A 13,991-nucleotide genomic window follows, 5' to 3' on the forward strand; every position below is an offset into this window, starting at 1 on the left:
CGTGCGTTGTCTTCGTAGTCGTCGTTGGCTTGTGTGGTGATCTAACTTGGACTTGTATGAAGTATCAGTTGCTATGCAAGAAACGGTGACATATACATGTATACGCACTCCATTGATGCATGGCCCTGTATACCACATATATGCTTCCTTGGTTGCATGGTTGCATGGTTCTGTAACATAGCACGGTGGCTTGATGCAGTCGGATAGCTTGTTCGATGCTTCGGAAGATCATCTCGGCGGTCATGTCGGCGTTGGAGAGCTTGTCACAAGACGGGATGAATAGACAGTGCTTGGCTTGATTGCGGCCGCATGATGCACACGTACGTATACACGTGCACATGCATGTGCCCCTTTAGATCCGTGGTTGCATATTTGCATGCATGCAGATCCGTTTATACTAGTAGCAGATCCGTACAAGCACGAGGAGTCCGATCTGAGCGGGAGTCAAGAAGTCGCCGCGATTGACGCTGCTTATTGCTTGTACGACTGTTCGTGGTCCAGGATCACCACGCGCGATAGCATGCCGCCGCAAATCTTCGCGTGATGCCGAGGCGATCTTGCCATCTAGCGGGCCATCGGTCGTCGATAAGTCGCTGCCGGGATAGCAGTGCTTCGACTTGGCGACGCGTACTGCTCGGAGATGCGCCGTGATCGTTGAAGGATGTCAACGCGATCAGCCGAGTTGTCGCGAAGGATGTTGATCTTGAGTTATGCCATCTGATTCGCTAGGGATCAGCGCGCACGACCCCTAAAGGGGACCCCTACCTGGCGCGCCACTGTCGACGAAATATGGTCGGCAGTCCACCGAGGGGGGTGCCCGTGGTGGTAGATTATCGGTAGACGGTGCGTGTAATCAGGAACCAGATGGTGACACAAGGCGCAGAGACAGCGATTTAGACAGGTTCGGGCCGTCTGATCGACGTAATACCCTACGTCATGTGTCTTTGGTGTATTGTATTGAGATGTATACAGATTAACCTGTCGTCTAGGGGACCCTTGTCTCTCCTTATATACTCCGAAGAGACAAGGTTACAAGTAAAGTATCCAATTTAAGGTTACAAGTAAAGTATCCAATTTAGTACTATTACAATATCTAGTACAACTTGTAATCTTGATGTGCACGCCTTGATCTTATGGGCCGGGCCACCTCGGATGGTACGGCCCATGTACCATCTTGTGGTACCCGGGGGTATATCCCCCACAGGTACAAAAGTAAAAAAGGATATATGGAAGTTATAAAAATAACATGTAGTAAATGATGGCAAAAGACAGATTACGAAGGCAGCCATATTTTTGAGTAAAACATGACTAAACAGGTACTTTAGACATAAGAAGTATTCTGAGTAATTGAAACTACGGAAACAATGGACTCTAAGAAGTAGGAGAAATCGAAATGGCTAAACAAATAAAAAATAGAACAGACAAAGTGGAGACGCCGATGAAAAAATCTTGAATACGTCATATGGAGCTCCCTAGCAACATGTACATTTTTTCACGTGTTTCGCTTGCATCTGCCATCCGCTGTAGGAAAGAAAAACAATTACATGGACGCTCTCAGCATCAGTGACATACTAACATGATTGAGGAGCTCGTAGTCAGACAGCATCGTCGTGTCCTTGCTGTCGTAGAGCCTTGGCAGGACCTCCACAGCTATTAGATACGCTCAGCCCTCCAAAAGACAATGCCGCGCGCATGGCCGCACCGCAACATTGGCCGCCTCTAAAACTCCAAGCCGTGGTTGTTCCTGCGCCACTCCGCATGCACCTCTTGGTCGATGGCAAAGAAGCAATTGTCGCGCGCGGTCATCAAAGAACTCTGAAGTGCGTGGGGACACAGCCGGCATAGCGGTCTCGAAGGTGAATTAGCTAGCTCCGGTGGATGCAGAGTTGCACGATGGCCATCGGCCGTCTACGCGGCACGGGAGCTTGGATGCATTTGGGGAAGATGGTCGCCCTCGTTGCCGTCTGGTGCGTTGCTATATATAGTAGCAGCATGATACCTGCACATAAACACGAAGCAGTAATGGTTCAGTTTCTTTCGCTTAGCATTTTCTGAATCAACCGCCAGCGACGATTCAATTAGACCAAACATTTATGGTGGCATAGGAAGGGACGACAGGGCGCGTTGGCGCATTAACGCGTTGCATGGCTACATGCAGTATTAGTAATGCTGGCCTTCTAGGTAATTATGGTGGTATTAAATCAAATAGGAACGCATGTACGTGATTGGCCACACGATGTCAGGCTGGACATGCGCCAGGGAAGAGGAATCGCGTGGAGAGAATCGTGCGATGCGGAGGTTGTTTCAATGAGTTGCGACTGCTTGGCTCGCTGTATGTGACCGTGAATGTATCATATGTGGGGACTTGGCTCGCTGAGAAGCCAGGAAAATAGGCCGGTGGCGTTCTCCTATTTAGGTACAGTAGATGGTGTATTGAATATTATTAATTATGTTGTTTTGTGCAGGTGAAGTCTGAGTGCTTTTGAATAATTTTCATGCATTGGTTATGAGGAAGAAGAGGGTTTCATGGTACATTGCCTACCAATTCGAATGATCCACTAATTTTATTTATTTTTGCGTAGCAAGCATGAGTGCCACGTAGGAGAAACATAGCTACGTCGTTTCATTATGTAAGTCTGTAGAGATCAGTAACTTTAGTTTACAATCTATGTACCGCTTGTGTTAGGACATTAATTAGTCGAGAAAGATATTATGGTAAGCGTCCATTGTTATTGTAAGAACATGGTTTATGGATGCAATGATTATATCTATATGCTTTGTGTTCAGTAAGCTATTAAGGGTCGTATATTGTTTTGTTATCACCACCGACGTTGGTGGTGCAAACGTCCAACACCGTTGCTATATGTATTAAGCGGCAGGGATAAAAGTGTATCACCACTGAATCGTTTAGTAACCCGACACCGACTAAACGATCATCAAAGGTGGATCGTGGTGCAAGGCGACGGTGACCATGACCTTTGTACTGCTGGATCATACACTGAAGCGACGATGGTGTTAACCAATACACAGGCATCTCGGCCGTCGAACCAACAGTGAAACCGCACCGCTGACAATCGGGTCGAAGTACAAGGCAACGGTGCTGGTGACCACTACACAGGCGGTTGATGTGCCCACACGACGGTTTTAATAGCCTCGACACAATCGGATCATTTGCCAATGCGGCGGTCTTAGTGTACATCCACAGTTGGGTCGTGCTCCAGTGCGACTAAAGTAAGGACCTAATCACGGATGGATCATAAGCTAACCGGCGGTGTTAGTATACACCGCAGCCGGTCCCAGATGCCGACGGTGAAGGCTATGACCATCACTGTCGACAACTTACCGCCGAGGTCGAAATTGGATTGCGACGTGGGTTGATGCGGCTGTGAAAGGTGAGAGTGTAGTAGTGATCGAGCATCAGGTCAACCCATACGGGAGGCCCAGCGCCCTCGCACAGTGCCACCGCGAGCGGATCAGACTCGTGGGAGCAGCGTGCGGCAGTAGAAGAAGCGACGTTGTCAGTCACGGCAATGTTGATCTCCTTCGGCAGCTTGCTCTGGCGCCACCGACGTCGTCGACGAGAGCCATTGGTGCCCCTCACAGCCACCTGCGCGGCTTCGTTCGAGCCACCATGTGGCATGCGTCGAGAGGGCCGAGAGCCACCACCCCCAGCCTCCAATGCCGTTGTCGTGGCACGCCTGGGCCACTTGCAGTCACTAGCAAGGTGACGGTAGCCGTGACAGCGCAGACAATGTCGTGGCAACCGATAGGTCGCTACTCGGTGCATCCGGCGAGAGAGAGGAGGAGCGGGTGCCGGGGGGGTCAGTGGCTCCTCTGCGGCTCCCATGGGGCCAAAAGGCCCAGACTTGGTGAGGTCGCTAGCAGCGGCGACTGCAGCACACCAGGCATTGGCCGGCAACGGCGAAGTCTAGCGGGGCGCCCCGGACTCTGTCAGCAGTGACTCAGGCTCCAGCTCCTATGACGAACAGCACGCGTGCGGGCTGCCACCACCGGCGCCGGCGTCATGGCCGTGCTGCGTGGTAGTGGTGGTGCGCATGTGGGAAGAAGGGTTGGCGGAGTCAGGGGAGATACCCGCCGTCGCTGGAGCCGGAGCCGGCAGCGGGGGCGGCGGCGTAGAGGGTCCGCAGTGCTGTGGATTAGCCCGCGGAGGGGGTGGAGGAAGGGGAGGTGATGGTGAGGGCGGCCGCGGTTGGTCATGCCAGCTCCAAATACGGGCGGCGTCTGGGACACCGTGGGCTCCACGCGTGGCTGGGGAGGGTTGTGGGTGGTGGATCTGTAGGGGGAGGGGAGGGGGAGGGGGGCGGCGGTGCCGGCGGGGGCGGAGGCGGGCATGGAGCCGCCGGCTGGAAAGGGTCGTGGGTTGCGGATGGGGTGGGGGAAGGGGAGATGCAGGCGTGTGAGGTGGATGGGGCCATCGGCGCCGGGAAGGCGGCCGGCGACGGTGGATGGGGGGCGCCCGCCAGGGGCGCCCCCTAGGGTTTCATCGGCTGGGTTGGGCTTCATTTTGCTATTCATCCGTCCTCCCTCCCACACGGACACACTTGTCCACCCCCAATTGCTCTTGAAACACTTTGGAAAAAAGATATATAAATATATATATAAGGTGTAATAATTCAATTTCATATAAGCTGCATACTAAAATTAGATAATAAATACTAAAATACTCCTAAGAGATTATATAAAGTACATGTTCTCCCTAAAAAGCCCAACTCTGGAGCTGGTTAATTTGAAACGTCCTTTTCTTAGCCCATATTAGGCCCAATATGCTGTTGGCTTGTAATGGGGGTTAATAGAAGTTGGAGTGCTGTTAAACTTTAACAGTTCGTAGGAAGCCATCTGGCGCACTTTATTGATTTGAAATCGGGTTACATCGTAGATGTTAGTCTCTTTATTACGTTTTGGTGGCTACTTTTGCGTGGTTTACCATGAGTATAATAAAACCCTATAATTTCATTAGTTTTAGTAATGTGAGAAATTCGGTTTCAACCATAAGGTGTTGTGCATGTTGCAATTTGAGCCACCTGCTGCAGCTGCCTGCTGCAGCTGCTAGGGCGCCGTGTATGGAGGGGAGGGGCGTAGCATGTGTGGAGGAGCGCGGGAAGTAGGGAAGCGTGGGGGAGTAGCGCGGGGCGAGCCCCGCCTGTGTGTAGCAGGCACGGGCGGCCGGACGTTGTGGTCTGTCCGAACGTCCGGACGCTAGTGCCGCGTATCAAAACAAAACTCTGTAGTTTGGTTGCTTTTAGTAATGAAATTCGGTTCCGATCGTAGTGGGGAAAAAATTAGGCCCAATAACCAAGACTCAAACCGTTCAGCATCACGTCTCAAGGCCCAAATCGCACTACGTGGTGCTGTCGTGGACAAGACTCTCCTCATTAACGAATTGAATGTCAACGACAAATTTTTCGTCTCATCAGGAACAAAAGGTCTCTTTTTTAAAAAGAAAAGAAAAGGAGATTTCCATTGTTTATGCTATATTGAAAGCAAGAAAGGCCATCCAAGTTTTGAAATCGACAACACAAGAACAAACAAATTTTCTGCTTTGAAGCACACGGGCTGGTCACCATGCGCATCTCTATGACAGATTGACTGCGTCCGGAACCAGCTAACTGCTGGCCCCGTCCGTTAGTGCGACTACTGCTTATTTGGTACTGCTAGGAGCAAAGCGTCTTCAGGAATCCCAGAAAATTTCGCAGAATCACAGCATTGCGAGCTCCCTGACGTTGACGGGGTAGACGAAGGTCTGGTTGCCGGCGAAGATCGTCTGCGCGGCGATGGCTGACACGGCCTGCGAGGGATGGTTGGCGTCCCAGAACAGGTAGTCATCGCGGTTGGCGCACACCGGCGCCGTCTCGTTGCACGCGAACGCCGCCCCGTACGGGCCGCCGCCACAGCACGCCGCCTCCAGCTCCGTGAAGTCTGCAGGCACGTACGTACACAGTCGAGCAAACATACATGCATCAGATCGATCAGAACAATGGCGATCGGCGAATCAACCGGCACATTCGTAGCAGACGCAGAAAGAAGGAGGCGGGCGGCGATCGATCGCTTACTCCAGGCGTCGGTCCGCGGGTTTTCGAAGACGAAGGAGACCATGGCGTAGGCGTTGGCGAGGGAGTAGGCCATGTCGGGCATCTCGTAGCTGAGCTGCTTCAGCATCCCGGCGAGCATCGGGTAGGAGCGCAGCGAGAGGTCGTTGAGCGGGTCGAAGCAGCCCTGGGTTCCCAGCTGCATCAGCCGGCGCAGCCTCTGCGACGGGATGCACCCTAGCGGCGGGATGCTGATGACGCTGAACTTCCTCGCGCCCATCTCATACAAGGCCAAGATGTACTGCTTGTAGGCAGCGACCAGGGCACCCAAGAACTCTATGTCGTCGCCGGGGGATGCCGAGTACTCGAACATGTCGTTGCTGCCGGTGCTGATGAAGAAGATGGACCTGCGGAGGAGACTCTCGGTCTTCTTCTGACCCGAGAGCTGGGCCATGCGCTCAACAACCTCTGAGAAGTGCTCCAGCTGCATGGACATCGGGATCACGTCGCCAAACTGCACGAACGGGTTCAGATGGATTAGCCGTGTTATTAGTATGCCTACTACATGTGCCGAGCTTTTTGTATATGGCAAGTAGTACGACACATGCGTACCAGTGATCTGCCGGTCCCATCGGCAAGCCCGGAACCTCCTGACGCGAAGCTGATGCCCTTGTACATCTGTGACCTGATGGCCTTCTCCGACAGAGAGAGGTAAGCCGGCGGGCTCATTGTGAAGCCGAGACCTCGAGCTGTTCACCACCAAATCACGTAGAGTGCACTAGTCAGTCATCCACCACAGATCGCATTGCTGAGCTCTGTAGGAACCACAGAGTGCAGCCGTGCAGGTGCGTAACATACAGTACATTGATACTAGTACATACTCCATACCTAGCAGGTCTGCCGTGTTGAAGCCATTACTGAACCGCCCGGTCGGCTTCGACCCGGGAAAGTCGATGCCGTAATGCGGATAGTTGGCTCTGGCCCCAACGGTGACGTTCAGGTTATTGTTGGTGCCGACGTCCACCGTGGAGTCGCCGAACACGAACGCCGCGGGGACAAGCCGCGGGTGCCTCGCCTCCGCGTCCGTTGCCACGAGCACAAGCAGGCACAGGGCCACGAGCACGGATGAGGCAGTCCGCTTGGCCATCGCCTCGGTCTCTGTGGCTTCTGCTTGTGCGCTGCTTAGTTTGACAGTATCAGGTGGTGAGGGCTTCAGAATACGTGACCGAGCATATATATACTGTGACAGGATGCACATGGTTCCATCAGCAATTAACGAAGACCCGCCTAGAATTATCATCATCGACTAGCTCGCCAATATGCTGTCTCCGTTCTGGAATGGAATTGTCCCCATGCAGGCCGATTATTAAAACCCAGCATAGATAGTACAACAATGTTGTTACATCTGTCGATGCGATGCAAAGAACGTTCTTTGGAATCATCTGGAGGCCGTTTTCATCCAACCTAAGCTGAAATTTTGTCGTGTTCGCGGAAGAAAAAGGCTGAGAATGTGTAATGTGTTTGAACGAGTCCACATGGCCTAGACCGGTAGCGCCTCGGAGGCAACAGCGACGTCACGACAGATGCACAACTGGTGCAGCAGCTTAGGACATATCAGCTGGGACCAATGCAAGAACGGCATGCATATATGGCCTGCAGGAATGTACCGACATGGTTAGAGCTTGCGTTCGGATCTAGCTGCATCCAAGGGCGTGAGCGTGACGCTCTTGGCTCTTACGGGCATTTCTGAATTCTCTGGAATTTTAGTCGAGGACGCGCAAAAAGATTATGTACTAGTAAAAGTGGTCCAGGAGGTACACTGTATCTCTGCAGCAGATTATGTGGTCCTGTTCGGCTCGTGGTTTCAGCTGGTTTATCGGCCGTACCACGGCTTATTCTCTCTAACATAATATTATTGAATCAGCCATAAAAACCACCAGCCAAACAGGCTCACTTAGACACACTTCACTGCACCCAATTCGTTCAGGTGACATGTTATCTCAGAGTCCAAACTATGCCGCCGTCATCATCTAAACCACGAGAGCATGTTCGGCTGGTAGTTTCAGCCGGCTTTTTAGCGGCACCGCAGCATATTCTCTCTCACAGAACATTACTGAATCAGCCACAATCAGCCGTAAAAATCACCAGCCGAACAGCCCGATTCATCATCTAAATATCTAAATATCAGCCGCAAGCAGCATATTCATCATCTAAATATCACCAGCACAGACAGACACGGCCGTAAATCTATGGCACACACAGTAGTAAGCAGCACGGTACACGTCGCACGGGTACGTCCTCTCGTGCTCCGCTACCTAGTATCGGTCGTCTTCCACCAGCTGCCTGAAGTTTATGGGCGCGGCGAAGTGGAGCGAGCCGTTGTAGATGGCGGCGGCGGCGAGCTTGGAGGTGGCGTGTGTCGGGTGCACTGGTGCAGCAGGTCCCAGAACAGGTACTCGTGCCGGTTGTCGCACAGCGTCGCGTTGGGCGTGCACCCGGACTCCCCGTTGAACCGGCCCGACCCGCAGCACGCGTTCGTGACGTCCTTGAACCCTGCACGTACGTCATTCTCAAATTTCACGTCAAACCCGGACACGATTCTCTCAAGCCTGAACCGCATCGATCAGCTATCTGATCAAAGCGTCGTAGCTGTTCGGGGCACACGTACGTACCCAGCCTTTGAGGGTGCTTCGTGATGCTCTGCACGACGGCATGGGAGCTCCCGACGGAGTACCTGAACCCCTGGAAGCTCAAGCTGAGGCCGTGCATGGCGGCCTTGACGCCCTTGTTGAACCCGCGCGCCAGCTCGTTGAGGACGTCGATGCAGGCGCCGAGCGAGTGCAGGCTCCGCGGGTAGGGGCAGCACCCGATCGGCGGGACGTCGATCACCGCGAACTTCCTCGCCCCGAGCACGTACAGAGCCTGATTGAACCGCCGCCGGCCGGCCGGCCGCAGCGCACGTTTCGTTCCAGCGAGGTTTCTCGGCGGATCATATCATGGATCATGGTTCAGAGAGCACGGGGCGGCGGCAACCTACCTTCACATGGTTCTGGTACAGCGCGACGAGGTTGCCGACGAACACCGCTGCTTGTCGGCGTCCGACGGCGTGCTGTTTCGCGAGAAGAAGGCGAACAGGTCGTTGCCGCCGGTGCTGACGTGGAACAGGGACCGCGACAGCAGGGTGTCAGCAGCTCCGTTGCCGGCGCGCGAGGGGATGTTGCGCTGCACGGCGGCGAATTGCTCCACCTGCTTGCTCAGCGGGATGATGGAGCTCCCCTGCACGAACAGAGTCATCCACGTGTGTCATCTTTGCTTGCAGCGCCCATGCAGGAAATTAAAGGGTAACTCTGGTCACGAGTGGCTTACTGTTGTGTCGAGAGTGCCTGATCCTGCAGAGGCGAAGTTTACTCCCAGGAGACCTCTGAAGACCTGCTTGTTGGTCTTGTTGGCCACGGCGAGGAACGGCCGAGGCCGCGCTTGAAGCCCGTGTTCGCAGCTTTTTTTTTTAAAGATAAAGGATGATAATCCAGTCTCTATATCCACAGGGATATATGCGACCAAACAATTACAAGAGCACTTAGACTCTAAGCCTCAACACCGAGGAATATAAAAACAAGGTTGTAGGCCATAGGGCAAAGAAAGAAATCTAGAATGACTAAGTTTCAAACTTCTTCTGCGCCCATGATTCAAACTTGATCCATCTGTTCTTAGCGTGGCAAAACTAGCGCCCGGACGTCTAGACGTTGGCTCCCGTCCGGACGCTCTTGGAGCCCACCGCTGCAACATGAGCGATGTACCAATGAAACATGCTCGAATTACTATTGAAACATGTACAATATCGTTGTTGCAACATCCGTAAACAAACACATGCAACATGCGCCTGAAGCACCTGCAACATGCACTCGAAACATATGAAACATATGAAACATAGGCTTGCAACATAGGCTTTCAGAGCAACATCTCCTTCTGCTTGGGTGAATGGAGGCTCGTCGGCACGCAGAGCTCGACGGCGGTGCGTGAAGCTCAACGGCGCGGAGCTCGCTGGTGGCACGGATCTCGGTAGCATGGAGCTCGCCGACAACGCAGAGCTCGGCGGTGCGTAGAAGACGACGCCGTGCGGAGCTAGGCGATGGCACGCAGAGGGCAGGGTGGGGCGCGACGACAACACAGAGGAAGGGTGGGGGCGGCGGCGGCGACGCGCAGAGGGTAGGGTGGGGTGCGGCGACGACGCAATGGACAGGTGTGGGCAGTGGCACATTTCGGGACGAAGCGTCCGTCCGTCCGGACGCTCGGGCCCTATCATTATCGTTCTTAGCAACAAGCTTCCACCCCTTCATATACTTAGAGACTCATGATGTCAGACTTGTCCTTGACACAAATAAGAGCAGACCACCGACTCCCAAGGCAATGCAAGCTCTCAAAGGCGATGCCTTCAAGAAGGAAACGATGCAGAGCACCATCATCACCTGCCTAGAGACCTAGGCGGAGTTTCCTCTGGAGAGGTAGGGGAACGCATCTCAACGACACTTCCAAGGGAACGGCGCTAGGGACGTGTCAGAAGAATTAGCTCCGGCAATACCTAGCAGTTAATCGTGTAAGATGAATCAGATGGTAGCACACGAGATACATGATTTATACTGGTTCAGGCACGTGGTGCCCTAGTCCAGTTGGGGGTGATGCTTCTTCTCTGTATTCGTATGCTCGGTTACAGGGGCTGCTTCTCCTAACTATGCGCTAGAATGAAGTAGATGGGAATGGATGGGATCTCGATCGAGGGCCCCCTACTCCCCCTTATATAGCCTGAGGGAGTAGGGTTACAACATATCCGATTAGCTAACAGATTGGCTTCCTAGTATGTTACATGGAATGCGCAACAGATTGACCCTACTCTATCGTCTGGATACGGTAGCGTCGGATATTCTCGAAATGCCTTGATCTCCAAGTTGATGGATTCGCCTGGCCTTTGTGGGCCTCATCCTTTGCAGTCTCTAGCCGATAGGTGGATGTGGTCGAATATACGGGCGGTGAAGGTACCCGGGACGATATATCCGACACTGGCCCCGTAGGATTTAATGACAAGCTAGCCGAGTAGCTCCGTCCTTCAGGTGCCGCAAACCCTTGTGTCCTCGGGTACTGTAAGTCCCGATTAGCATTCCTCGGGCGCTGAGGTCTTGAGCTTGGTGATGTTAGGGTGCGTTTAGTTCGCTAATTTTTTTTTGGCTTTGGCTATTATAGCATTTTTGTTTGTATTTGGTAATTAGTGTCTAATTATGGACTAATTAGATTCGAAAGTTTCGTCTCGCGATTTCTCACCCAACTGTGCAATTAATTTTTTTTTCATCTACATTTAGTACTCCATGCATGTACCACAAAATTCGATGTGACACTTTATGGTGAAATTTTTTGGAACTAAACATGGCCTTAACCAGAGCATGAGGTTTTTCTTGCGCTCTGCTCGGGTGCAGAGGCCGCCTCTCGGGTGCCGAGAGTTGTTCGGGTGATAGCATCCTATGTACAGGGACTCCAGCTCCCCAGATGCTTGACCGCCTGCACTGGCCTCGGTCGACGTGCGTCATTGAATCCTTAGGCTCCGTTTACATGCGAAAAAATTTTGGTTTTTTTTTTCCTACTGTAGCACTTTCGTTTGTATTTGGCAAAAATTGTTTAATCATGGACTATTTAGGCTTAAAAGATTCGTCTCGCCAATTACTGGCAAACTGTGTAATTAGTTATTCTTTTTACCTATATTTAATGCTCCATGCATATGCCGCAAGATTTGATGTGATGAGAAATCTTGAAAAATTTTGAATTTTAAGTGGGATCTAAACAGGGCCTTATTTTGAAAGAAAGGATTGACAGGACAGGGTGCCTGTACTGCCTCGGGCTCTTTACTCGAGCTGTTATGCTCGTGATCCTCCCGGGTCGCCGTACCTGCAGTCTGATGAAGAGGGGGAAGCGTTCCATCCCGTTTTGCCTGCTAGAGAGGAAGAAGGTAACGAAGTCTTTTGGCAAAAAAGAAATTGCTTGTATGAAAATTACCCTATAGTTACCTGGTGTCGACTCGGTTCGAGTCTTTTTTTCCCACCGAGGGCCTGTATGGAATGCGGGGTTTTTTTTTTTATTCCTATGTTTTTCCTGTGAAATTGAACTGATTCCTGTGTGATTCCTGTGAAATTCCTGCGTTCCAAACATGCCCTGAGTCGAATGTTTCGTGCTTCTTCGAGTGCCATTGCATGATGGGACATCTAATCCACGCTAGCATATCGACTGAGGGCGTGAGGCGATGCCTCTTGGACTTAGAAGACCATGTTATACAGTGTCCCAGTTTAGGATCCACCAAGGCGAGTAACGAACGTGTGAGCAGCTGAAGGCATTTGCGCATGTTATTCTTCGAGCTGATAATGGATAGAACGAGTGAACGCCTGTGTCCTAGTATAAGACACGGCAGGACAAAGCCTGACCATTATGGGCACGTCATAAAATTCTTTTTCCATAATTTGGGAGCTCGTACTTTGGTCCGAACTTAATCAATCAAGTTTTTAGTTTCCCCAAGGGGCCTGCCTCCTTCGAAATTAAGGTACTTCGAGCTTGTTCGGGTATTCGGGAGATATACGTGACACTTGGTGCCAGAGGTTTTTTGAGCCATACTGGTAGCCCTCCCAAATTCCCCCTGAGTCTATTAATGGTTGGGTAGATAATAATAATATTACCGCTTACACCAACCAAGGGATGCAAACCGGGCCGAGTACTCGGTCCAAGTATCGGACCGCTCGGGTGCACCGGCCTGCATGACTATTCGTCAATTTTGGGGTGTCTAGGCCCCACGGCCGCCGCTGTCACGTGGATGGGTTCCTTCTCGGCGAAGTCAGGGCATCGGTTTTGGCGGCTCGTTTCCCCACGCATGATTCTCGGAAAGGTGTGCTCCTCAGAGATCGTGGGTACGTGGCCTCGCCTTAACTCTCGCTATCGCTCGACAAAGCTGTTGGAATTCCATCGGTCGTGCGCATTTCCTGCTATAAAATATAGAGAAAAAGAGGGGAGTCAGTACTGTTGCCTTATAGCCTTGCAAACTCAACTTTCTTGCTCGCCGCCTCCTCCCTAGCGCTTAATCTTGCAAACCTGACCGTTGGCGGCGAAGAATCGCCCAAGGGAGGAGGGCTCAGGGGAGCCGATGGAGGAGAGGGCGTTTGGAGGCCCTCCGCGTCTTCGTGCGAGGCTGTGGGAGTTTGGGTGAGTACAAATCTCGCCCTTAGCTTTGTTTGGGAGATTCTGATGTTCTCCTTTTTGTACAGTGCCATCTCTATGGCGAGACCGATGTCGCGACCTTCCACCGGCGGGGATGGCTCTTCGACGTCGCGGCGGCCAGTGGCCCAGTCCTCGCGCTCAACGGACTCCTCCTCTTGCAGCTCGTCAAGCGACAAGGAGAAGGCGGACGTCCGCACTCTGGTGCAGGATCTAGACGTGGCCCACCAGGCTCTTGGTGAAGAGAGCCGGGAGGCGGAGCAGTTGCGTTTGTGCCTTTTCACCATTGAGGTGGCACTTGCCGTAGCCGAGCGGGAGACGGCCGCGGTGGAGGCCACGGTTGCTGAGGCCCAGGCGCAGCTTGCTGGTAAGGTGTTGATATGATCTTGCCTACTTGCCTTGTGTGATGCCATGTCTCAGTTGTAGGGTTTTTTTGCTTCCTCTTTTCAGCCGTCCAAGAGGAGTTGAACGCCGCGCAAGGTGAAGCGGCGAACCTACGCCGGTCCAATGAGGATCTGGCCCAATAAATAGCGGAGGCGACATGCCTCCGAGATGAGTCCGAGGACATGGCATGTGCCGTCGCCCGAATGTCGACTGCCAACGGCAATCACTACGCTGCCCTCGAGCAGGTGGCAGTTGTCGCTGTTCGTGCGGTATTGTCGGCGGGGCCGAATCTCATCCAGCGCCTTGCGCTCTGCTGGC

The 13,991-nt window shown here is 52.6% G+C and overlaps 2 protein-coding genes and 1 pseudogene across 2 annotated transcripts; 1 reads left to right on the forward strand and 2 right to left on the reverse strand.

Annotated features, from left to right (window-relative positions):
- The first annotated feature begins 4,191 nt into the window (after window positions 1-4,191).
- LOC136470479 (uncharacterized) lies at window positions 4,192-4,497 on the forward strand. The gene has a single exon (XM_066468315.1). The coding sequence runs from the start codon at window positions 4,192-4,194 to the stop codon at window positions 4,495-4,497; it is 306 nt and encodes a 101-aa protein (XP_066324412.1).
- A 1,143-nt stretch (window positions 4,498-5,640) lies between these two features.
- Window positions 5,641-7,194, reverse strand: LOC136474538 (GDSL esterase/lipase At1g29660-like). Its single transcript, XM_066472109.1, has 4 exons — window positions 6,936-7,194; window positions 6,660-6,796; window positions 6,072-6,561; window positions 5,641-5,937 (listed from the first exon to the last, which is right to left on the reverse strand). Exons 1-4 carry the CDS (start codon window positions 7,192-7,194, stop codon window positions 5,717-5,719), a joined length of 1,107 nt encoding a protein of 368 aa, XP_066328206.1. The 3' UTR covers window positions 5,641-5,716.
- A 1,073-nt stretch (window positions 7,195-8,267) lies between these two features.
- Window positions 8,268-9,855, reverse strand: LOC136470480 (GDSL esterase/lipase At5g55050-like; annotated as a pseudogene).
- Window positions 9,856-13,991: the final 4,136 nt, after the last annotated feature.

Source organism: Miscanthus floridulus, chromosome 8 (assembly GCF_019320115.1).
Source record: "Miscanthus floridulus cultivar M001 chromosome 8, ASM1932011v1, whole genome shotgun sequence".
NCBI lineage: Eukaryota > Viridiplantae > Streptophyta > Magnoliopsida > Poales > Poaceae > Miscanthus > Miscanthus floridulus.